The 27,614-nt window shown below is 29.9% G+C and overlaps 3 protein-coding genes and 1 pseudogene across 6 annotated transcripts; 3 read left to right on the top strand and 1 right to left on the bottom strand.

Moving 5' to 3' along the window:
* Window positions 1-2,562: 2,562 nt before the first annotated feature.
* On the bottom strand, window positions 2,563-3,114 carry LOC114190098 (probable splicing factor, arginine/serine-rich 7). Its single transcript, XM_028078869.1, has one exon. The coding sequence runs from the start codon at window positions 3,112-3,114 to the stop codon at window positions 2,563-2,565; it is 552 nt and encodes a 183-aa protein (XP_027934670.1).
* LOC114178653 lies at window positions 2,979-6,404 on the top strand. The gene is made up of 3 exons (XM_028064678.1): window positions 2,979-3,158; window positions 3,253-5,712; window positions 5,795-6,404. Exons 2-3 carry the CDS (start codon window positions 3,479-3,481, stop codon window positions 6,105-6,107), a joined length of 2,547 nt encoding a protein of 848 aa, XP_027920479.1. The 5' UTR covers window positions 2,979-3,158; window positions 3,253-3,478; the 3' UTR covers window positions 6,108-6,404.
* A 5,217-nt stretch (window positions 6,405-11,621) lies between these two features.
* LOC114188177 (pre-rRNA-processing protein TSR2-like) lies at window positions 11,622-15,350 on the top strand. Of its 4 annotated transcripts, none has more exons than XM_028076836.1 (5): window positions 11,622-11,923; window positions 12,593-12,825; window positions 12,931-13,019; window positions 13,097-13,210; window positions 14,935-15,350. In XM_028076836.1, the coding sequence occupies exons 2-5, from the start codon at window positions 12,642-12,644 to the stop codon at window positions 15,139-15,141; spliced, it is 594 nt and encodes a 197-aa protein (XP_027932637.1). In that variant the 5' UTR covers window positions 11,622-11,923; window positions 12,593-12,641; the 3' UTR covers window positions 15,142-15,350. The 4 variants fall into 4 exon arrangements, with proteins under 4 accessions (XP_027932637.1, XP_027932567.1, XP_027932734.1 ...); XM_028076766.1 differs by having other exon boundaries at window positions 12,581-12,825; XM_028076933.1 differs by having other exon boundaries at window positions 11,622-12,187.
* A 319-nt stretch (window positions 15,351-15,669) lies between these two features.
* Window positions 15,670-22,966, top strand: LOC114190091 (annotated as a pseudogene).
* The last annotated feature ends 4,648 nt before the right edge of the window (window positions 22,967-27,614 follow it).

Below are 27,614 nucleotides of genomic sequence, written 5' to 3'. Positions count from 1 at the left end.
AAACATGTTTGTAATTTTTCTTTTATTTTTTGTAATCTCGTTGAGCAACACTGTTCGCTGGACGAGAGTTTTGTTTTTGAGTTGTGTCTTTAGGCGAGTGTTCGTATCTACATACTGCGTTTTCAAGTTACTTTTGCAGCCTAATGTCTTTGGACTTTCTTTTGGATTTCTAGGGTTGCTCAAACACTCGTGGTTTATATATATTTACACCAAGAAGAGATGTAAATATGTTGATAGTCATTATATGAATTCTGTTGGGAATAGTCCAAGTGTGAGTCAAAAAAGTCCCACATTGGATAAAAAAGACAAAGTTAAACACTATATAAGAATAAAAACCCATAACAACATTGTCTTAAGGTTTTGATGTAAAAGTGGTGTCAAAGGTCTTATATGTGTAAAACAAATGTCATATAACCGTATAGAACCAGCATCTCTCAATGACCATGCCATAATCATGCCTATGACTATAATCATAACCATATATGAAAAAATATATAACCTAGATACATATGCAACTGAGATTGGTGAGCACATTAGTGTTCCACTCAACAATTCTACCAGACTGCCTAGCAAATGGAACATCTGTAAATGGTGGTAAAGCTTATTCTTCAACATTGAAAAGGAAGAGACCACAAGTGGCAAAGTTCAAGATTAGTTATTGAAATGGAAAATTGATGCCTACCCTTCACTAAAGTTTTGAAAAGTACAACATGGTGTCAGTTCCTGTCATTTGTGATCAATTTTCCAGTTCAAACAGTTCTCCACTATGTGGGGTAACTAATGGAAGAATTTCTAGATTAGATTCTAAGGATTAGAAGAAAACTTTTCCCATGGCGACACATAATTCAAATAGTACTGAGGCTGCTTTTGAGAATGGGACTTCGTTAATTGTTCAACATAGTCATAAGTAAATTTATTAATGCTGGAGGAACTTCTCTTCACCATTAGCATGGTTTGAGGTTATGTGTTTTCAAGAAGCTGGATATAAGAGTAAGTAGAAGACTTGAGAAACTTCTTTTCTTCATTAGCATGATTTGTGATTATTGTTGTAATAAAATTGAGAAATCAGTAAAAAGAAATTGTAATGTGAGAGAATAATTATATTTTATAAGAACAATAACTTATCATTACTAATGTGTATAAAATTGTATGAAGATTTATATCTGACTTAAATCTATATATTTAAAATATTATCTTAAATAATTTTAGTATAATTGTTTTTTTCTTTTTACAATATAATGCACAAAAATGAACTCTCACTGTTTTATGTAATTATTATATCTCATTTACTTATAAAGTATCCATATAAGCTTTAATTTATTCATGAGTAATTCTTAAAAATAAATTTAAAATTATTATTATAGACTTTTTATGTTTATTATAAATTATTTAAAATCCTATTTTATAAAAGATAAATTTTAGGCAACATTATATTTAATATATATTAAAAATAAAATAAAATAATAAATATTTTATAAATTTTAAAAAAGAATACAGTGATATTTATCCTCTAATAGAAAAACCAATTAATACAAAGTGAGATATTTATATTCTATTATTATTGTAGTATTTTTAATTTATATTAACTGATGTATATAATTTTTCAATATTTTAGAATAGATAAATTAACTTTATAAAACTAGAAAGTGAAATTAAAATTTATTTTATCAAATGGAATACACTACTTAGACCTTATAACTTATAAATATCAAAATTATTTTTAGAAAGCTAAATAACCACATTTATATTTTATGTTATTAAATTATATCTTATGTGTATAAGTTTAAATATTTTTATGTCATTAATATATTTTAAATATTTATAAAAATTTAAATCAAATTTAAGAGAAATAATTATATATCATAAAATTAGTACCCAAAATTGTTTTTTGAAAAAATAATTATATATTTCTCATTGTTACTTACAAATTATTTAATATCTTATTCTATAAAAATAAGATTTAATCAAAGTCATGTTTAATAAATATATTATATATTAATATAATAAACATATTTCAATCATACGGTTAAAAATTAAATTGTATACTAAATATATTATAATTTTCTTATAAAAATTAGAAAAATATTCAGTTAACTAAATAGTAAATATTTTACCTTTTTAAACATATTAATATTTTTATTCATTACTAATTATTGAATTTATTCTAAAAAATGAATTATTTATTATAAATAAATGTTGAATTACTTATTATAAATAATATGTAATAATTTTTTCAAACAAAATTATTTATTTAATAAATTTATTTAAAATTTAACACATCATATTATATTAAACCACTACAAAAAAAAGGATATATAGCATGGGTCATTTTATGGAGGTTAAAAAGACCTCCACAAATAAAATTCATATAGACTGATTATGATAACTTTTCTAAATGCTAATAATGGAGGAGGTTTTTTATTTTTTCTTAGAAGGTTTATGACCTCCGCAAATTACAACACATTCTTCTCTGAAGTAAATGAAATTTTTCCAAGTGAAAACCTAAGTTAACACTGCCATAACCTCAACCTTTCGAAAATGTAAGTTTACAGTGCTGTAACCTCACCCAAACGAAAACCTAATTTGATCAATCGAAAACCTAAGCCATGTCGTAGCTCCGTCGCGCTGCGCCGTCTTCGCGCGTCGTCGCGCCCATCTCCGTCGCCGCGTCGTCGCGTCGCCGCGCCCATCTCCGTCGTGCTGCGCTGTCTTCGTCGCGCCGTCGCGCCCATCTCTGTCGCGCTGCGCCGTCTTCGCCGCGTCGTCGCATCGTCGCACCCATCTCCGTCGCGCTGCGCTGTCTTCGTCGCGCCGTCGCGCCCATCTTCGTCGTGCTGCGCAGTCTCCGTCGCGGCGTCTCCGTCGCGCAGTCTCCCTCGCGGCGTCTCCGTCGCGCAGTCTCAGTCGCGCCGTCTCCGTCGGCGTTCTCTTCTTCGCTTCATCTTGGTCGCGCTGTCTTCGTTTCCCCGTCTCCGTCGCGTCATCATCCCGGTTAGCCTCTGTGGTAGCCTCTTTCGTTACGCTCTCTCCTTCACTCTCCGATTTGTCACTCTCTACAATAGTCAACTTTACTTCATAGCACACTTTTACAATTGCATCAAACACTACTTTCATGCTATCTGGGAGAGATTGGATGGAACTATTACCCTATCTCTTGCGTAAGGCACCTTTGTCGCACTCTTGTTCAATGATTTTTTAGAGTATCACTTATGGTCAATTAATGTGTTTCTTCACTTTTGTTTTTACTTGCAGCTGTCAATGGACTCATTACCTAATCTCAACTAGCATCCTGGTTTTATTCTCTATCTCTTTATTCATTTGTCATTTGTCATGTTTATGTTGCCTATATTATTAAAACTAGCATTATTTGTGTAGCCTACATTGAAGAACAACTACCATTTGTGTTTCTTCTATGCTTTATAAGTGTTTGTGTATTTTATAAAATACTCATTGCCATTTTGTTTAGGTATCTATTCCAATGGATAAATCTTGGATTGTTAAGCCTCGGAATACAATTGAATACTCAATTGGTTTAAAAAAATTCTTAGATTTTGCTTTTGAAAATGGGGCTGTTGGAGATACAATTAAATGCCCATGTCCTAAATGTGGGTTTATGAAATGGCAAACTAAAGGCGTAGTTGAGGAGCACTTGATTTTAAAAGCATTTCCCAAAAATTATGTTATATGGAATCTTCATGGTGAGAAACAAATAGAAGATATTTCTAGTAATGAAGATGATATACAAGAGGCATTTCATTATGAAAATTCAATGGAAACAATGATCAATGAAGCATTTGGGCACTATAGGCAAGAAGGTACTAATCTAGGCAAAACACAACCATTGGGTGTAGATGATGTTTTGAATGAAAGGCCAAAGGAGGATCATAATGAGTTTATTGATTTTCTCAATGATGGAAATCAAACATTGTGTGACGGGAGCAAGTACACAAAACTAGAGTTTGTAATCAAATTATATCACATCAAGGTTTTGTGTGGATTAAGTGACAAGGCAATGACTATGATCCTAGATTTGTTAAAAGATGCATTTAATGAAGCAAACTTGCCTCTTTCTTTTTATGAGGCTAAGAAAACCATCAACAAACTTGGTCTTAACTATACCAAAATAGATGCATGTCCGAATGATTGTATGTTATATTTAAGAGATGATGAAAAAGATTTGCAAACATGCAAACATTGCGGTACATCTAGATGGAACCCAAAGAAGAAAAAAAAACAACCTGCAAAATTTTTGCGTTACTTTCCATTGAAACCAAGATTGCAAAGATTGTTTATGTGTTCTAAGACTGCAGAGCATATGAGATGGCATTCTTTAGAGAACAAAGATGGGTTCATAAGGCATCCAAGGGACGGTGAGGCATGGAAAACATTTAGTTTATTGCATCCTGAGTTTGCTTCTGATCCTCGAAATGTTCGTTTAGGCCTTGCTAGTGATGGTTTTAATCCTTTTGGTACTATGAGTTCTACTTATAGTATTTGGCCAGTGTTTTTAATTCCATACAATCTTCCACCATGGATATGTATGAAGCACACTTCATTGATCCTATCCATGATCATTCCAGGCAAGCAAATGCCAGGAAATAATATTGATGTGTACTTACAACCCCTTGTGGATGAGTTACACGAGCTATGGAATGATGGTGTGGAGACCTTTGATTCTTCATTGAATGAAACTTTTAGGATGCGAGTAGCTCTTATGTGGACAATTAGTGACTTTCCTGGCCTAGGTATTTTATCTGGTTGGAACACACACACAGGTTTAGCTTGCCCTACTTGTAACTTTGATGCAATACCTTGTCGTCTTCCTTATAGTAAGAAATGGTGTTTTATGGGGCATCGTCGCTTTTTGAGTAGAAACCATAGATTCAGATTGAATCGTGTTCGCTTTGATGGAAGCACTGAAACAAGGAATCCACCACTAAAATTATCAGGATCTGACATTTTTAGGCAAGTTGAAAATATTAATGTTACATTTGGGAGAGGAGTAATTTTGGATGGTAGAGGAAAAAGATCTAGAGAAGAAGTTAAACAATGGAAACAAAGAAGCATTTTCTTTGAACTTCCGTATTGGGAGTCTAATTTGTTACGCCATAATTTAGATTTCATGCATATTGAAAAAAATGTATTTGACAATTTGGTATATACTTTGTTAAATGAAAAGCCTAAATCCAAAGACAATGTAAATGCTCGGAAAGATTTAAAGGAAATGGGCATAAGAGAGGATCTTTGGCCAGATGATAATGGAAGATATCACCTTGCTTTGTTTTCACTAACTCGTGATACCAAAAAGTTGTTTCTCAAAACTTTGAAAAATGTTATAGTATCGGATGGTTACTTAAGTAACATTTCTAGATGTGTTGATGAGGTGCAACAAAAAATATTCGGGCTAAAAAGTCACGATTGCCATATTATTATGGAGCAATTACTACCGCTGGCAATACGTAATTTGTTACCAAACCATGTCACTGCAACCTTGGTGGAGTTTTGCTCATTTTTTAAAGTCCTTTGTAGTAAAAGTTTAAATCCACAAGAACTTGAAATGCTTCAAGATCGCATTGTGCTAACACTTTGCCACTTAGAGATGTTATTCCCACCATCATTCTTCACGGTTATGGTTCATTTAACTGTCCATCTGGTAGAGGAAGCAAAACTTGGAGGTCCAGTTCATTATCGATATATGTATCCTATAGAAAGGTAATGCTTAGTACTTTTAGATTAAGGTATTATTATCATAAATATCCAAGTTGTTTACTCTATTTATTTCTCATTATTATAGGGAATTAGGTCATTTAAAGACCTTTGTACGAAACAAGGCAAAACCAGAAGGTTCTATAGCTGAGGGATACTTAGCTAAAGAGTCTCTTACCTTTTGTTCTAGATACATTGAAGATATAGAGACAAGGTTCAATAGACCAAGACGTGTTTGTGATAAAACAGGTGATAATGAGCCTTTTCTGTCATCTATCTTCCCACAAGGTGGGAAGCCAGTAGGAGGTTCCTCGAATTTTACTTTAACTCAGATGCAAAAACTACAAGCCCATCGATATGTGCTTTTAAATTGTGCAGTAGTCACACCATTTGTTGAGTGAGTAATCTACATTAAGTGTGTGATTTGTATTTAAACTAATTAAATTATATTAGTCATGTTGTTTGATTATATATGTAGTGAATTTAGACAACTAATAAAAAGAAGTTCAAGGGGAAGGCGACCTTCAACCACTGAGATCGAAACTAGAGTGTTTAAAGAGTTTGTTGATTGGTTTCAAAGGCGGGTGGGTTATCAAATAGTACACTTTCTGTTATTTACTATGTTTTCTTTCAATTATGGCTAACATAACTTCTTTATTTAGATTATGAATCCAGACACAACAAATACAATGTCTAATGACTTAAAGTCAAATTAATATCTATACAATATTTTGATAATTTTTTTATTATTATTGTTATTACTATTCTAATACAAAAAGTAATATATAAAATTAGTCGATTTTATAAAATTTATTTTAATTGTTACACACTAAAAATAGTTAGAAAATACTACTATAATAATATTAAAATTAAAATAATGATATAAAAATAAAAAAATAACTGTAAATAAAATAAATAATAAAATATTAGAAATAATAATTGTTACATCCTATTTAATAGATAAATCTGATTTAAATAAAAATATCGCATAATCATGATAAAATAGAGCTAAAGATTTCTTGGTTTCAATAGAACTCCTTACTAGGGATGGCGACAGGGCAAAACGGGACGAGTTTCGTTATCCCATACTCATCTCCGTAGAAAAAATTCATCATCATTCTCATATCTAAATCCAACGGGTAACAAACTTTTGTCTCATCCCCATCCCCATCCCCACCAGATAACGGATATAATTTCGTATCCATACTCGTACCCGTTTTCTTATAATTCAATATTAATTTTAATTAAGTTTTATAAAACAATACAAAATTACGTAAATGAAACATAATATTATCAAATATTCAATAGTAGGAGGATGATTGTTTCTTCGATATCAAATACTTTGTAATAAATTATAATTGTTTACATTTTATATTAGAATACCAAATAAAATTTCATGAGAACTAAAACATTTATTAAATTTGCAAACATTAATGAAACCTAGTTCATAAAATTTAAAAATATTTTTAAAAAAATATAAAAGAAAAACAAATATTCAAATTAAAATATATTTTAAATGTTTGTTTACTTCAATTTTTTAAATTCTAATAAATCTCTTTTTTTATACACTAATAAAAGTTATAATACATCCCTTGATCAAAATGACGCAAAGAACAAATAATAAACATAATAATTTGACATAGATCTTGTATCTTTTGAACTCCAATATATGTTGGATGGTAATAAAAGAATATTCATGATAATTATATTAAATTTTTATTGTAGTAAATAAAAGTTATTTATACAATCATAGTAACAAAATTACAATATGATTAATAATGAGTTAGAAAATAAAAAATAATTATATAAAATATATCGAAATAGTATTTTACATGATGAAAATAAACAACAAATAAAAATATAAAAAAATATTAACAAATGTGTCTCTTAAAAATAATTTGAGAAACTATCGAAAGAAATCGCACAAATAAACAAATGTATAATTAAGGGTATGTTAAGATGAAAAATATCTTAGAGATCTAAGAAAACTTTTCAAATATTTACATATATACTCAATGGTTGAGAAATAACGAAAATTGTTTTAGCGAAACAAAAAAGTTCTTCAAATGAAACAAAAATGAATAATAATAAGTAAATAATACTTTTTTTATATTACTAGTAAATGAAAGGTTTATGCTATTAAACAATTAAATTGAGAGTATTAAGCATTCTCATGTTAAAGGAAAATATAATAAATAAAAATATTAAAAAATAATAGAAATATTCAAATGTGAGACATAAAATTTTTTTAGTTGAGATACATCATTTTAACATAATTACATAATTACATATATATATATATGGTTAATTAATTAATATTTTAATAATTTAAACAAGGAGGGAGATGTGGCGAGGACGAGTATTATGGCGGGGATATATACATCCCCATACCCATCTTCATATCCAATTGAAAAAGTCGGGGATTCCGCATACTCATACTCATACCCAATCAATACGGGGATTCCTGGTCAAGACGAGGACAGATTCGGGCAATACCCACGGGGTGGATTTATTTGTCATCTCGACTCTTTACAAGCATTGTTTCTATCTACTATTATCTAAAAGGAATCAAGTTATTAATGACAGAACGAAACCAAGAAATAACTTCTCACGTGTGAAATTATAGAAGGTTCCAAGATCAAATAATTCCATCGAATTAAGTGTGATTGTATGTGTGATAGCATCTACTATACCAGGAATATCAATGAACCCTATTATTGAAATTGCTCAGGATACTTTTTTAGCTTCTAGAATATATTTCTCAATTCAACTCTTACCTTACTAACTGGAATCAAAGAATTAGTAGAAGCATATTAAAGTTTAACCAACCTTTTTACCGTTATCCATAATATACTAAAAATAGAGTACCAAGACACAAAAACAAGGGCCAGGAAATAAGATTTAAAGGTGCCACAACTTAACAAAAGATTTGTTCACAGAACAAATGATTTGCAAAATAATATCCCATAAATTGTGCTCTCCAAACAAGCATAAAAATAGGACCTAGTCTAGACAGCTGCATCTCCACATCTATATGACCACTAGGGGTTTCCACATATGCTCACACAAAGTATTTGATGATCATTGCAAAAAGGAAAGCCAAACAGAAAACAAACACAAAAAAGAAAGGATAAGCTAGAGACAAAAGAAAAATTTCAACACATCATTAAGCAAATAATATTAAATAGATTTCAAACAGGCAAAACAATAGGCACTCAAAACATGTGATAACAAACAATAAGGTTCTATGACTCAATTATCCGAATACATATAAAGAGATCGGATTCACTGAATGCTTGCACTTGTGATGACCTCTACTGCTTTACAGAGCCATTGCCAATGGATTTCACCCTACCACGCACAAGGTTAGTCGATGATCATCCAGGACCATTATCCTGCCAAAGACTAGGACCTTCTGCTACTCTCACCACTTTAATCAATCTGCTCTATGTGAGACTGACTGATTCTTTAGAATTTCAGGATGCAACCTTGCTTGAATCCTTATCTAATTATATACACTATAACACCACCATGAGGTCTCCCCAAGAGACTCATGGAATTACGTCTATCTCATACCATGTATATGATTCTCAAACCAAATCCACATGTAATCTCAAATCATTATATTCTCATACCAATGCACAACCAACCCACGAATTCATATTTTATTTCAGTCCCAACATGTCAATATCACATAAACATACATAATCACAGGTTCATGCTTTTAATAAGAATTGAATCAATCCACAAGTGAAATCACATAGTTTGAAAACCAATTTGCCTCCTTCTCGCTCAAGCTAAGAGGTCTCACTCAAGCGATAGGGTGGTCTCCTCGCTTAAGCTAGACTCTCTTCGGCTGGGCGAGAACTCGAACAGGGTTACAGTGCATCATTGTGAGTTCTCGCTTAAGCTAGACTCCCTCGCTTAGACGAGACTACTATCGGTTGGACGAGAATTCTCACTTGGGCGACAACTCGTGCAGATGCAAGGAGAGTTCTCTGCTATTCTCGCTTAGGTAAGAGGATTCTCGCCTTGGCAAGAATAGCATGTTCTCTCCTGCTTCTGCATGCAACAGTAAAAGAACCATCCAAAAACACATACAATATATTTTCATACAGTCTCAGGCATCATCCAAGCATCATAAACACGAAACCAAACTAAAACAAATGTAAGATTATAAAACACAAGCAAAATCCTAGCTTCCTTTACCTCGAAACTGAGAACTAACTCAAGAAACCTTTAGAGGAAGGAGCACCAGGACCTATAGCAGCTTAAGTAGCTGAAAAATATAACATATGAGAATGAAAATGACACCATGACTAGGAACCAGAGCTTAAGAACAGAAAAGGAACATAAAGAAACTTGAGTTTTGAGTTCTACTTATGCGGGGGAACAATGTTCAGTGAGCTTGCTAGAGGGAGTAACTCAAGCTCTAGCAAAGCTCTCTGTTTCAGAACTAGGAGACAAAATGAGAGTTAATGGATGTGAACGGCTGAAGAACAAAGTGAGCTGCCTTTAGACCTTTTACCAAAGTTGGCCCAACCCCTTTAAAATAAAAGATGGGCTTACCATACTTCGTTTAAAATTACAATGTAATTATGTCAAATTTAAAAAATAATTTTAAAAACATTGATATAAGTGTATTATTTAATAGTGAAAATTATAAATTATAAATTTTTTTCAATATAAAAGATTAACTAACCGTTTCAAAATTATTATTTTTTTCTAAAATAAGATTCATATTGTCGATGAAAATTTTAAAATATATGATAGCAAAAGTTGAAATTTAAAATTTGAAATTGTTAGTGTAAGAATGTGATAACAAAATTTATATTTAAAATTAAAAATTAAAAAAGTGTAAAATTGTAAAGTGAAACTACTTTTATGAACATTTAAATCTCTCTGAATATCTTTCTCATATTATTTTATCTTTGAGAAGGATTTGAATTAATTTGCATTTGAGATATAGGAACAAAATCTACAAACATGAAAAATTCAAAAGATTTCATTGCTGTTAATGTAATACATAATAATATTTATAACATAATAAAATAATATCATAATAATACTAGTATAATAATAACAAAAATTAATATATAATATAAAATACTAAATAAATAATTAAATAATGCGTGATCAAGAAACTTAAAATAAATTAAATAATAAAATATTAAAAATAATAATTTATTTAAAATTATAATAAATTTATATAAAATTTTAATAATAATTTTAAAAGAAATTTCAAAAACATCACATAAGTTTATTATATATTATAATTATAACTATATTATAATTTTTTAAAATTAATGTAATAAATATACTTCAATTTCTAAACATCTCATGCATTACACATGAAAAATTATATAGTAGTCTCCATAGCAAAAACAAAGCAATAATTAAAAATTCTCATTTTAAATTATGATACAAACATCACAAATACAACGTGGTTTAGAAATAAATATTTAAAAAATTTAGAAGAAAAACATATGTTAGATTGCACCACGAATAGGAAATATATAATAAGTACATATATTGAATTTCAATTTTAAAAAATTTAAAAGTTTATATTTTGAGCTCATTGTCATTTATTTTATGATATTATCATAAAGTCATTCATCATGAAATAATAAACTCTTATATTTGTAATGCTTTTTTATTTCAATTTTTAAATATTGAAATACATATTTTTAAGATAACTATCATTTTTATATAATAATAATTTTTATATTATGATAAATTCATTCTACTAAACTAACTAATGTGTTTTACACTCATTTAATTAGTTATAATTAATTATGAATATAATTGTTATAATAAGAAAAATATTTTTTTACAAACATTTAATTAATTATAATAAAAAAATGAATTAAAAATAAACAGTAAAAACCCTAGTTTAGCACATGGACAGATTCCTCCATCTTCCTCATTTTCTGTCATTTTTCACCCGCAGAACACAACACAAGGGTACTCCTTTTTTTCCTCCTTCATCGTCAACCAACACCCACAACAACACTCAGCTGCTACGCATTCTAGCTTTCTTGTTCATCTACTCCCTCGTCCACCGCGACCACAGGCACCTCCGATTCAGTTCACTGGCCGCGGCCGCTGCCAAACCCCAGTTGGTTCAGGTCCTCTTGGACGAGACTTAAGCCCTGTCGCTGCCATTTCTGATTCCAACGAGGGAGCTTCCGACCATCACAATATTGACTCTGTTTGGGTGTGTATTATGTTTGGAGATATTGAATCTGTTTAGTTGCTGATATGGATGGCATAATGTGTTAGTGTTTTGATAATTAGTTCTGTTTGGGATTTATTTGGGGTCACCTTTGTTTTTTTGTTTTCAATCAATTCTCTGATGATTGGTTGAGAAGAGGGTATGAGTTCATTCCTAGGATCATTGCTGGATGTGTACCTGAGAACCTGAGATTGGGGAAAGAATTGAATCCTGAAGTTTGAAAAAATAGAGTATTCTGTTTGATTGGTGAGAGTTCAATTGTTAATTCTGATTTTTAGTTGTATAATATGTTTAAATGTTTTTATAGCTGATTTTAAGGATTCATTTGGAGTTTTAGGCTTTCAACTTGTGATTGTGGACATGGCTCCATTCCAATTGTGAGAGCTCTTTTATAACGATGGAAGTTTTTGAACCAAACTATAATGATATAGCTTGAATTATTATGAGAAAATGTGTAGTTACTAGAGATGATATATATGGGTCTATCATTATACAAGTTGAAATGTTCATTTAGAATTTAGAATTATTAGGCCCATTTACATACATGGCAATTTAGTCTGAAGTATTTAGATGGCCGTTAAATTCTTATTGCTGCTTATCTATTTTCCAAACTATGTATATTTGCTTTTATGTTTCTAGGCCCAATTGCAGGATATAGATACGAACACAACACATAGGGTTTGTTGTGTTGTGGTGAAATATGGAGGGTGCTCGAAGGTTACAGGGACAATCTATAGGAGTTTTCTGTGAAGGAATTGGATTACTCCTTTTTCGCTGGTCTGCTCTTCGAACAGCTATCGAGAACGAATGGGGTGGCCGTGAGTCCCTTGTCAAAGCTGATCAACTTGTCACGGATATTCTTTCGTGGTTCACTCAATTCAAAGGTATGGTTTACTCAATTCAAAGGTATATCAATTGACGCAACAAAAGATGATTCAATTCTGTGGATCGGAAACTCTGTTTTAATTTTTTTGGTGGATGTGTTCCAGAGCCACTTTACATTGATGACTTAGAAGACATATTGGATCAAGGTATGCTTTCTCTCAATGTGGAGGTCGAAGATGGCAGCATTGAAGAGGTATACATTTTCTTTTTGTAGTTTGTTTTTTTTTTGATAACTTCACTTGTTCTTATTTTATTTTTATGATTATATAGGTAGCTGAGAAATTAATGGTTATGCATGAAGAATTCTTGGACGGAAATTTTAGTTCTTTCGAAGAGCTCAGGAAAGCCAATCTCGAGCAAGCAGCTCGTCCTCAGACAGCGCAGGTACGTAGGGTTCTATACTGGTTTAATTTTACTATTTTTTTAATATCATATTTATAGGGTTCTATACTGGTTTAATTTTTATATTCTTTTAATATTATATTCACAAATATCAAGTCATAACTATTGTGTGCTTCAATGCAAAATGTCATCTAGTGCATCTATTTTTTCCTCTCACACCACCTTTCAATTTCAAGTCTTGAAAACCTTGCTATAGTTACTGGAGCAGCCACTAATTTTTTGTATTTATATGATTACCTCTCCATTTGCATTTCACCGGCTATAGTTTCCTACCTTTTATCTTCAAACTGTTCGTTCTCCTTTAAAAGACTTGGAAATCTGGAGATTTTTTTATTTTTGTTTTGAAGTCCTTTTCCCGAAACCAGCGATTGCATGTAACTTGATCATTTAAAAAATGTATTAAATCAGATTGTTTGTTAAGGTTAGCAGGGGTATGAGGTTTAATTTTATATAATGTACTGAAGTCTGTATATAAATAATTTTCAGGCATTTTACTCATTTTATATGGTAAAATTAACCATTTAGCCTTTGTGTAAGATGTGTAATTCTTAGTTAATGCTTCAAAGAGAAATGCTTGAATAATGTTATTTTTTTAATTTCTGGTTGTTTGGGATATGCTTTTACAAAGAGGTGTGTCTCTAAGAGACCTAGTTGGATATTGTTCCAAATATGATTTTGATCATGATTCTTTTTGAAATTCATTCAACAAGCTTTTTTATTAAAACCCATTATTTAAAAATAAGTTAATTTAAACATGTACAGATTAAATGAAATGCCAAGTTTGCGTTTTTATTTTAACCAAGTCCTCATTGCATTTCGTGGTTTTGTTGGGGACAATGAACACTTGATTTAATCTGAACAATGCTTGCAAAACATGTTTTTCTTGAATGTGTTAAATGTAAGAAGAAATGACAAGGTTTACAGGTTTCTATGCTAGTTTAATTTAGGGTCTTTCAATTTGTACATGATGGGTATTATTCACAAATATCAAGTCATAAGTGTTGTGTGCCTCAATGCAAAATGTTATTTAGCATCTACTTTTGTCTCACACTACCTTTCAATTCAAGTCTTGAAAACTTTGCTATAGTTACTGGAGTGGCCACTAATTTTGTGTATTTATTTGGGTTGTTCTTGTTTTCATTCCTTGTTTTCTTGGTTCATGACTTAGAAGTTGGAATAATGGGAAGTATTCAAAGAAAGTAAATATGTCCTGAATAATTATTATATTACTCTATATTTGAAATATTTTGGAGTTATATTTGAGATATTTTGAAGTGTGAAGTTGATAAATCTGATGAGAGTTATGATTTTCTTTTCTTTTAATCCCACTTCTTGTTTTTCACAATTTTCTTCTCACCTTAATCAGTTCCTAACCTACTTACTTCTATAGGCTCGTCCAAAATAAATGGGAGAACTTTTTTGTTGATCTCCCAAGGTGGATTGGGACTAGATTATATAATTTTCAATTTGCTACATATGTTTACATAGCATGCTTTTACTTGATCTGTACATATTTCTCCTTACTTTTTTTATGTACAACCAGGAAACAATTCTATTATTTTCCTCTTGTCTCGAATTTGAATGCATTAATAATGTTAAGCGTTTTCATTTCCCCTTATATAGTAGCCAAATAACAATCGGATGATCTTCCACTTTCCTTGAATTTGAATGCAGTAATAATGTTAGACTTTTTTTTTTTGTGTTAGATTATAAATGATGGTGAAGATGACAGTGACGAAAATGGTGATGATGAAACCATGATTGTAGATGGTAATTCTTCAAGCATGAGTACGGAGATTCCAAGATCTTATTCAAACAATAATTCAGTTAATGAGCCCCGACAGAATGTTTCAGGCGAAGCAGACGATGGATGGGTTGTAGTTTCAAACAGAAGAAAGGGTCGGAAAACTTAGATAATTTTTTTTTTCTTTCAAATTTTTGTTTCAAGCGTGGTAGTCCTCATCCTTTTTGAGGTTTTGCAAAATATCTTGAGGTGTGTATTGTGTACTCGGATTCTTTTTGTACTCATTTGAAGGTCACCCGGTGATAAGCATTTTTGTTGATCTCCCAAGGTGGACTTATGCTAGATTATATAATTTTCAATTTGTTACATATGTTTAAAGAGTATGTTTTTAATTGATCACTATTTTTCACTATTTTGGATATTAGATAGACATACTTGATTAATTTTTATATTAATTGATAATATGTTAGTTGAAAGTTGAAAGTTTGAAACTAATATATATATATATATATATATATATATATATATATATATATATATATATATATATATATATATATAGGCGTCTAAGCGTTCTATCTCGTGATTTATGTTTTTTCAATTTAATCGTATCTCTGTTTTATATTTGAGCTTTATACATTACCGATGTGAGATAGTTGTGAAGTGCGGGTGGCGGGCGACCATAAACAACTTGGAAATGAGGCAGGTGGATGGTGTAGTGATGGTTGGTATTGTACCAATATTTGATCCAGTGGAGGAGGCAAAGTCAAATACGCGACTGATCACTCGTAAAACAATGAAGGTATGTTTAATGTAGGTATTAATGTTCCTGATGATTGTTGGTAAAGATGTTCAGGGCAACAATCATAAGAGAGTCTAAAAAACTCACGAACAAATGTAGTGGAAGATATCAAAATGGACTTTCCCAAGTTCTAATTAGGAACTTGGAGGGCTCATAAATGAGACAAACCCCAAGAGAAAGAATCTCATTTTAAGTGAACTTTAAAGGCAAGGGGAAAAAGCTTAAAAGCAATTCAACATTGAATGTATTCGTCAAAATTGCTAGTTACAAGGGGATAGGATCTCTATATATAGAGGCATGCTCACTATGCACTCAAACACCCAGGCGATGTGGAACTTGGGTGGAAAACTCGGCTGCAACATACATGAATCAAAGCAACCTCACATTGGTGAATCAAAATGCCAATGTAAAAAAATAAAAAGTGAAGTCGTTATGCAAGATAATGAGTTCACTTTTTCACTCAATAGAAATCGACTTCCAAGATGATGTCTTCACTTTTTTTTATTTTTAAAAAGGAAACCGATATGGTAGAAGATGACTTCATCTATAATGTCTTCCTCCACTTTAACGATTTGTCCCTATTTTACAAAAAAAATTCAACAGATTCATTTTTACAATTTTGAATTCAAAAGTATCCTGGAATACAAAAAAGCCACCTATGTCAATGAGAATAGTGATAGGTAGGCCCAAAATAATGCCTTTGAATTTGAGGGATTTAGAAGATGGTTGTCCTAGGAGTACTTAAGGAGAAAGTTCGAAGTGGATGGAATTTGAATCTAAGGATGAAGGTAAGGGGAAAGGCTTGGGTGGAGGATTTGGTGGTATAGGTGGTTTAGGTGGATCATCATCTAACATTAATAGAACGGTTTTGTTTAAAGCACATTTGTGGCCTAGTAAGAATATTTCATCACAATAGCAAAAAAAATCTACTTCTAAATCTTGTCTCATAATCTCTTGAGTAATTATAAGTTGCCAAAGCAATACTAATTCTTGAAGAGAGATAAAGTATGTGAAACCTCAAACCTCAAATCTTCTGCCATACCATCACTTGAGTGACATGACTTGCTTCGCAAGTAACCAAGATGCACAATGCAGATCAAATTTTGTTCTTTGCTTGAGAAATTATATAAGTCACTTAAGCAACAAGATATCAATTACGCAACAAATGTGGTGTTTGAGCAACAATATTTAGTGCATGCAATAAATTTCATTACTTGAGTGTTGCTCAACCAACTTGACACTCAAGTGATGCATGTAAAAAAATATTTTTTTTATAATAAATACAAAGTGTTTTTCAAATTAACCTATATGAGTAGTAACTTATTAAAACAATTTCAAACATCTAATAACATTGTAAAATAATTACAAAATTCATTATTATATATTGATATAAAATATGACCTTGCAACATTGAACATGTTCAACCTTGTGAATTATGAATTAGGATTTATCAAATATGATTAAAAAAATTAAATTGACGCTGATTTTGTTTTAAAATAATTTTTAATAAATTAAAACACACATTTATGATGTTTATATGAACTTAATTCGCTTAGAAATAGAAAATGAAATAAAAATAACTCTAAACATAGAAATGTAATGAAGGATATTCAGAATTTGAATTTTATGAATGTGGCAAGTTAGAAAATCAAAAATAAATTAGGCTCTTCAAATCTCTCCATTGAACACGAGGTTTGATTCCTAAAACATAAAAGAAAAAAAAAATGGAAGACATAGAAAGATGAAGAATGCATCACTTTAAAGAGAGAAAGATGATGGCAAGAAGAAAAATCACCACTTGAATTTGAAAAACTGAGATAAGACTCAATAGTGAGGAAATAACCTCTTAACGAATTCACAAAGAAGAGTAATGTCAAACAAGCTTTTCTATTCCATGCAAATTATGATTCAAATGTGTATGTTTAGCTTATATATGGTAGTTTAAGAAGAGAAAAATGGTAGGGCTTATTTGGTTGTTAATCATCCAATCACTAAAGCTAACTTGTTTTGCAAGAATAACAATTCCAAACTACTAAAAAAAAAGCTTCCCAATCTCAATGAATGAACTTTTAAAAACTTCAAACTAGAAAATACCTTCGTTTGTTTAGATCACTAAAAGAATATTATTATCAAGTTTATTAAGACAAATGAAATATAAAACTCTTATTTTACAAAAATGAAAAAAAAAAATCAAGCATAGAAAACCAAATAACTAATCTAGATCGTTATTTTGAATAATCTATCAGTCTTGATCTACTTGTTACTATTTGCTTAAAAGTTAAACTTGACTTTTAAAATTATGAACAATTAATTTTGAATTTTAAAAAGTTTAAAAATCTAATTTTAGAAAAATAGATTCTTAAAATAAATAAAAAATTAATTTTAAATTTTTCTATAAATATTTTTCAAGGAAAATATTTTTTATTCATTTAATTTAAAATCGGATCTTAATCTAAATAGCTATATAACAAAAAGTTAACCGTCAACAATCACTTGATTGAATTTCTGTAAGTTAAATCTTCGTACTAATCATACGGTTAGGATTAAAAAAAATGTTAAAATTGTATGTATAAAATTTAAAAGTGATTTAAAATGGTATTTACATCGATTAACACTACCCGAAAATTATTAAATAATAAATAATTATAAAAACAAAAATTAATTAATCATTATTAATTTTAATAATATTTTATAAACTAAAAATTATTAATATTAAAAATAATCTCTATAATAAATAAAAAATTATAAAGTTATGATTAATTATTAAATTATAATTTAAATTGATCTTTAATATTAATTATTAATATTTTAGTTACTAAAAATATTATAATATCTAAATTAATTTATAGTTTAAAATTAAAATTATTTTAGAATTAATAACAACAATTATATCTATCTATATATAGAACTGATTCTGATTTAGTACCACATTTTCCAGAATTAAAGATTCATATAATCTATCTATATTTATAACTCGATCAAATTGGATTGTCATGATTATTTCTTTAAGATATAACGATGAAATTAACTATCCCTTAGAACTATTAAATTTAAAAAATAATACTTAGTATGAGAAATATTTCTTTTAGATTATTGGAGTTTGGTCTCTCTATATAATTGAATACTGTTTTAGCATCAGATTTAGGGATGTCAACAGGGCGGGTAGGGTACGGGTAGTAGCTCCCCGTATCCTACCCGCTAGATAAATATCTGTCCCATATCCGTATCCATATCCGTCGGGTATCCGTTATGCGGGTACTCGTCTATTTTTTTCATATCCGTGGGTATCCACGGGTATCCACGGGTACCCACGGGTATTTACAAAATTATTTAAAAAATAAATATTTAATCATAAATCCAAATAAAATAAAATAAAATATATCACTATCATAAATTTTAAATAAAGTTCAAACAAACTTAGTCCAAATAATCATAGAAATATATAAAATGACGTTCAACACAATGAAACTTCCTGATTCTTGAGAAAAAAATTAGGTCAGAATGTTTTTTACTAATATATATATATATATATATATATATATATAAAGATATTTTTATAAATTAAAGTTTAGCGGGTACGGGTATCCACGGGTACGGATACTATGATACCCGTACCCGCCCTGTATCCGTAGGTAGCGGGTATCCATTTTTAATATTCGTTTTCTACCCATTGCGGGTTTTATCCGCGGATACCCGCGGGTACGAATATTTTTGACATCCCTAATCACATTCTCTATAAATAAAGATTTATGTGATTTACGGTAAATATTTGGTAAATATTTGTTTAAGTCACCATATTAATATGAGAAATTTGATGCAGATTTAATTGGAATGTAGTCATAAAAATTTTAAGAGTCATATAATTATAATATGAAATATTATGAGTTATATAATTACAGTATAAAATATTATAGATGTCGGAAATTTTCAGGAATTATGAAAATATGAGAGATATGAAAATTTATTATATGATAAATATAAGAGATATGTTATATATAAAAAATTATTATATATATATATATATATATATATATATATATAATAAATTGTAATAAAATATAAAATTGAAAGATATTTTTAAAAACATAAACATTTACTAAAAACTAATTTAAATAAAAAAGAGACTAAGTAAATATTCTCAACCATGAGTCATCTAATAAAATTATAAGAGATCGAGCAAAACATGAATAAGATTGACAGTGGTGGAACATTGTGGTAACGGGGCCATGGCCTCTCCCAAAAATTTTTTTTTTTTTGTATTATAGGTATTTTGAATTTTTTTATATTATAAATATTAGGTAATATATTACAAACTAATAATGATTAAATCAAATATTTTATTTTTTTTATAAACATAATAATTAATGTTAATAAATAACAAAATATAAAATCAAACATAATAAAGAACGAGGAATAAAAAGATTTATCAAGATATTTTTTATTATTTTTTTATTATGGGCAAATTGTTCTCATATCTCATTCTCACTTATTTTCTTTTGTTTCTGAAGAGAACAAGATCTATTATTTTTGTTCTTATTTCTCCTCTGTTCTCTTCCATTCTCGAGAAAGAAAAGAATAAAGTAATTATTTCGTTTCACTTAATAGTGAAATATTAGTTTAATAATTTATTTAATGAGTTTCTTTTATATTAATTTTTTAATTTATGAACATAAAAGAAGAAGTATATGGATTGTACTGTGTGTTTTTTATAACCGGATTTTAATTGTTGTTCCATTATATGTCTTTTGTTTCTCACAAATTTTTCTCATCTCCCATTCTCACCTATTTTCTTTTGTTTCCAAATAGAAAAAAAGATCTATTATTTTTGCTCTCATCTCTCAATTGTTATCTTCCATTCTATTCTCGAAGAATTAAAGAAGGTAATTATCTCTTGTCCCACTTGATAGTGAAATATTAGTTTAATAATTTATTTAATGAGTCTCTTCTATATCAATTTTTTATTTTATGAACATAAAAGAAAAAGTATTGTATTGTGTGTTTTTTATAACTGGATTTTAAGTGTGGTTTGATTATCATTGAATTTTCTTTTGGTATTTACGTCTCTCAATTTTTTATTAAATTATGATAAATTATTTTTTAGTTTTATTTTTTTAAAATAGGTATATTGATGAAGAATAAAAGAATAGATTCACTTTTTAAAATTGTAAAAAGGGAAGATACATGTGAAGATGAAAGCAGGACAAATTCAACTCCTCCAAATATTCTAAAGCATGATACCAATGATCTAATTGTTCAATCAGAGGAGCCCTTTTTTAAAGTTCAAAGAATTATAGGTGATGAGTTTCATATTAATTCTTTGGAACGTAATCCAGTAAAGCAATCTATGCACATTAATAACATTATAAATATTCAAAGTTTAGAACAAGTCTGCTATTTCTATTGACACAATTCGTTGGCTGACAATTCGTTGGTTGACATTTCAAGCTTGTGCATTTAATGGCTACGAGGAAACACCAAAGTCAAGTAAGAGAGGTAACTTTCTTGAAATGATTAAACTTCTAGCATCATATAATGATAAAGTTGGACAAGTTGTGTTAGAAAATGCTCTGTTTAATGCTAAGTATACTTCTCATCATATTCAGAAAGAAATCTTGCACATTTTCTCTAGAAAAGTAAGAAGTCACATTCGACAAGAAATTGGAGATTCTAAATTTAACATAATTGTTGATGAAGCATGTGATGAATCTAAAAAAGAGCAAATGGCTAATTTTTTGAGATTTGTAGATAAGGATGGTAATATAAAAGAACGATTTTTTGATATTGTGCATGTTAAGGATACAACAATCGTCACTCTAAAAGAAGAATTGAGTGTTGTTCTCTCTAGGCATAATCTTGATGTTTCCAATATCCGCGGTCAAGTGTATAATGGTGCTAGTAATATGAGAGGAGAATGGAATGGCTTGCAAGCATTATTTCTTAATGATAATCCTTATGCTTATTATGTGCATTGTTTTGCTCATAAACTACAACTTGCTTTGGTGGCTGCTTCAAGAGAGGTCACTCCAGTTCATCAATTTTTTTCAAATTTGGGTTTATTGTAAATGTTGTGTGTTCCTCTAATAAACGTCATGATGAGTTACAAGCTGTTGAATTAGATGGAATAACTCAATTGTTAGAAATGGGTGAACTTGAAACTGGTAAAGGAAAAAATCAAATTGGCACTTTAAAACGAGTTGGTGATACTCGTTGGAGCTCACATTTTTATTCCATTTGTAGTATGATGAAGTTATATAATGCATCTTGTCTGGTTCTTCAAAAAATTATTGTTGATGGATCAACTTATTCTCAAAGGGGTGATGCTGATGCTGCATTTAATATGTTGTCTTCATTTGAGTTCATAGTAATTTTACACCTGATGAAAGAGATTATGGGAATTACTGATTGTCTTTGCCAAACTTTGCAGAAACAGTCTCAGGATATACTGAACGTTATGCAATTGGTTTGTTCTACTAAAATTTTGATTCAAAAGTTGAGAGATGATGGTTGGCAAAATCTATTTAAAGGTGTGGTAATCTTTTGTGACATTGATATTCCTGATTTTAATTCTACTTATGTTGCACGTCATGGCCGTTCTCGACATCAAAAAGATCATGTCACTATGGAACATCATTTTAGGGTGAATATATTTCTTGTTACAGTGGACAAGCAGTTGCAAGAATTAAATGATAGGTTTAGTGAGCAAATAATGGAAATTTTAACTCTAAGCAATGCTTTAGTTCCTAAGGATGCTTATAAAGCTATTAACATTGAGGATATATGCACTCTTGTCAACAAATATTATCCTTTAGATTTCAGTGATCAAGAGAAGATTAGTTTAAAATTTCAACTTCAACATTTTATTATTGATGCTCCTAACCATCCAGATTTGAAGAATTTATCAACCATGCTTGAATTATGTCAATTTTTGGCAAGAATAGGAAATTCAAGGACATTCTACTTGATTGGTCGTTTAATTCGTCTTATTTTAACGCTTCTTGTCTCTACAGCTACAATAGAAAGATCATTTTCTGCAATGAAGATTATCAAAACAAGATTGCAGAATAAAATGAAAGATGATTTTTTTGTCGACAATATGATTATTTACATTGAAAAAGAAAAAGCTGAAAAATTTAGTTCTAATTCAATTATTGATGAGTTCAGGGATTTGAAGGAACGAAGGACAATCTTTTAGATATATGTGATTTCCTTTTTAGTTATCCTTATACTAAATTATGTATTTATTTTTATTTTATTAATGACAATAATTAAATTTATAAATTTTAGATGTATTATTTTGGTTCCCCTAACAATGTTGGTCAAGATCCGCCATTGAAGATTGTCTTACAAGGCCTGCTACTAAATCTGATAGTAAATTTGAAACTGGTCTAGATGAAGTTGAAGTAAATTTGAAACTGGTCTGGATGAAGTTGAAGTTGATTAACGCGATGTTATCTTCAAATCATTAGAAGGTGCTATCAATCTTGATGTTAATATGAGCGAGTTGAAAGATTTTCCTTATTTAACATCTGATAAGTTAAATCAAGCTCAAGGTGCATTTTTCACCCTTCGTCACATTTTACAAAATGATCAATCAATCAATAATCACACATGAATCGGAAATAGTTGTCAAATGACGTGATTTTTTCTGAAAATAAAGTCACAATTGATTCGAGAATTTTTCCTTTCCAAACACATATTTAAGCAGGATACAAACTTAAATGAGTACGAATTTAAGCCAATATCTACTGTATATAATCGGATGAATTGGCATTGTGATCTTATGTCTTTTAAGATATAACGATTAAATTAACTATCCATTCAGAACTGTTAAATTTAAAAAATAATAGTTAGGATGAGAAATATTTCTTTTTGGTTATTGGAGTTTGGACTCTTGTGTGTCTATATATAAAACCATTATGCTTTATGTATAATTATTAGTTTATGATATGCCAAATGGAGTACTTAATCATTCTTAAAAATGTATATGTACTAAATACGCTTACAAGTGGAGTTGTGATGAATATGTTCTCTTTAAAGCGGTACATGCATGGTGAATCATCATATGCAATGTCACTACTCACTAATATTGGTCATCCAAATGCATTATTGTATAGGTCATCACATTATGATTTTAGAATATGTTTTCTTTCTTTCTTTCTTTCTTTTCAGTTATACTTTACTCAAAGTAAATTAAATCTGATGCATATACCAATAATTGTGCCTGTCGTGAAAGGATGTGAACATCATGCTCTAGTGTAGTGTTTAAATACTCCACTCATCATTGCTCACAATTATACGAAAACTTTACCAAGCCTTTTTAACTTACGTTATTTTGCTGAGTCATTATTATAAAATTTATACTACTACGAAATTTCAAAAGCACCTAATAAATTCAATCCAATCTAACACGATATAAAACTTAATTTGAAAAAAAAAAAAGTTAAAAATGGTCAACTTTTTTATTTTTTTTAATAAACAAATATTTGTATTAGTATTAAATTAGCATCGACTTACACAACATTAATAGAATCAGCTTAATATTGAACATTTATAAATGGGGTTAAGTTGATTTTAATACAATGAAAAATGTTAAATTTTATAAAAATTTTATAAAAACAGTAAAATTATTATAATTTTTTTAATATAACAAATATTTGTGTTAATATCGAATTAGTGTCCGACTGTGATAAATGTTAAAAGTAATAAGGTTAGCATTAATTTAGTCGTCGAAACTAACTAAAATAAATATTAAAAAAGTAATATGTTAACTAAAATAAAAATTAAAAAAATAAGGTTAATGCGTGCTTGACAATGAATATAAATTATATATTATTTTTAATCTGAAAACTCATTTAAAAATGATAAATCTTCTCACTTATAACTTTGCTCTCAAAGTCTTATATAAATCTCTTCAAACTTATCTTTTTCATTGGTATTCATAAATATCCTCATCCTTTTCTCTTTCACCCATCTTTCACTCATCTCATCTTTTTGATCCACACATATGTCTTCGTACACGTTTTTTTTGACTTATCTCCTTTATTTGCACTTATTTCCTCATCTACTATAATGTTTTTTTTTTCTGTTTTTTTTTTGTTTATATTTTATTTTTGTAAACATAGAGACATTGGAATTGCATCCTATTCTTATTCACATTTTACACTCCAAGTGATTTCGGAGTTTGAATGTTGGTATTGATTATGTTTAAGGAGATTTATGTTGGTGGTGTATGGTTACAAATTAACATGAAAATATAATTGTTGCTAAGATGAATTAAACATGCTCTAGGTGTTTATTTTAATTTGATTTTTTTAAGTGCTAGATGCTAGCAATTATGATAATCATAGTTGAAGTGGAGAAACCTTTTAAGTTAGATTGGAGAAATATTTTTGTTGCAAAAGACAATTTCAATGTTATGGATATCGAGATATCTTTAGCATTAATGGCCATATTAGTTAAAAAGGTCTCATTGTTTAGTAAAATAGGATGCACTTCCATGATTGAAAAACACAAGGTTAGAGAAATGTTTCAATGCATGGCTAGTAAGCAAATAAGGGCATTCATTAAAGCATCATTCCTAGAGAAAATATGAGTTGATTGAATTTGTGTATTCAAATATTTGTGGTCCATTCAAGCTAAAAATTTTAATGTTGTACTTTACTTTTTTTTTTTTACCTTTATCGATGGTTGTTCCAAGAAACAAAAATGTTCAACTGTTCAAATAATTTTATGCGTTGGTTTAGAGGTATATAACTAAAGTGCATTTGTGTTGACAATGGTTGAGTATGGTGGACCCTTTGCTTTTTAAAGCAAGCAACATGATATTGCATATAGAAAGACTCTCTCCTAAACTCCTCAATTAAATGACTTGGTATAGATGATGATAATGCCATTAATTGAGAGAGTGAGGTATAAGCTATTTGAAGCTAAGTCACTTAAATATTTTTTTGGGTGAGATAGTGTACAATTCAATTTATGTTTTTTTCTTTATCTTAGTCTTTATGTTGCTTGGAATAGTAAGGTGCCTAACAAAATTTGGTTTGGCGAGAATGTTAAGTATGAGATCTTGATTGCAGGACATTTTTGCTTGTTCAAAATTATGAGAGGTTGGATTTGTATACAAAGTCAAATAATTTATCTTCATTGGCTATATGGTAAGGATGAATATGGTTACATGTTCTATGATTTTTTTTAGAAGAATCGTGTCAGAGTTTGTGTTGTGAAATTCATAGAACACTAACCTTTCAAGGCATTAATGACATTGACATGATTATTTTTGAACCCATTCAAGAGCTTATTCAAAATCTAGATATTGGCATTTCAAATGATGAGCAACATCATTATAAATCTAGATATGGGACTTTTCAAGACATGTTATATTCATCAATCCAACATTCTTCACCCTGATTAAAATAAACACATCTTCATTACATATACCAACAATCATACTCCACACTCCATCATGAAGAGTATCACTTGAAATCATCTTCCTGAGAATTTCCACTTGGAATCAAAGCATCCCAAGAATTTCCACTTGAAATCAAACTATCCCGTGAATTTCCACTCGAAATCAAACCATCCCAAGAATTTCCACTTGGAATTAAACCATCTCAATAATTTTCATGCACTAACCAATGCCCATGTATAATCACCACACCTTGCATAAATATTAGCCAATGCCTGTGTATAAAAGCCATACACCCTACAACAAACGCCAGCAAAACGCGAAGCAAGCCCAAATCCCAAAATCAGATCTACCGCTACACAGACTCATCCTTTTTCATGGCTACGCGGTTATGCTATGAGGATATTTATCGCATTTTTTTTCATAAAAGATCATCGTCTCCCGTAATGAGAGAGACACTCTTATCCGATCTGAATCATTTTTCCATGATGTATCTCCACCTCGACAATTTTTCCTCACATGCCTAGGCTTTCCACATTGCCAACATATCACATTCATTTTGTAGTTTTTGTTCCCATGTGTCTCACTTCTAACAACCATCATTGATTTTTTTTTCATGCTTTCGTTACTTTTCATCATTCTCTCTTCAAAAAGGATCTTACTAGCAATTTCATCAAAACTCAATGTTTTCTTGTCATACATCAAAATAGGCTTGATAAGCTCATAAGAGGACGGAAGAGACCAAATGAGTCTTTGAGATATATCTTCTTCCTCAACCTTAACTCCAATTGTCTCTAATTCACACAAAATTTCATTAAGATTACTAAGGTGATCAGAGACTTTCGTATCATCACCCATGCTTAGGTTATGAAACTTTTCCTTCAATAACAACCAATTTGATATGCCCTTTGCTTGATATAAACCTTCGAGTCTCTCCCAAAGTTCCTTTGCCGTCGACATTTTTTGCACGTTCGCAAGAACATTTTTAGCCACACACAGACAGATTGTACTAACAACTTTAACATCTAACTCCTTCCATTATTTTTCCTTTATGTCAGAAGGTCTTCCTTTTAACATGTCGTGTAATCCATATTGAATCAACACATCTTTGACTTGAGTTTGCCACGAGCCAAAATTCATCCTTCCATCAAATTTCTCTGTCACATTTGATCGCCCTTGCAAAAGCCATTGCAATTTGAGCAACCAAGGATGATTTTCCAACAACAAGGAATTAATCTTTTCTGATGTGGAAGATCATACTATGTTGCAACCACAAAGCATACTAAGAAAAAAAATCTTTATCGAACCTGAAATTAATCTTTTCTGATGTGGAAGGTCAGACTATGTTGCAACCACAAAGCATACTGAGAAAAAAATCCTTACCGAACCATAACTCTTGATACCACTTGGGAAAAATCCCTGAGAATCACTTTAT

The sequence above is a fragment of the Vigna unguiculata genome, chromosome 1 (assembly GCF_004118075.2).
Source record: "Vigna unguiculata cultivar IT97K-499-35 chromosome 1, ASM411807v1, whole genome shotgun sequence".
In the NCBI taxonomy this organism is placed as follows: Eukaryota; Viridiplantae; Streptophyta; class Magnoliopsida; order Fabales; family Fabaceae; genus Vigna; species Vigna unguiculata.
This window is presented reverse-complemented; position numbering and strand designations above follow the sequence as displayed.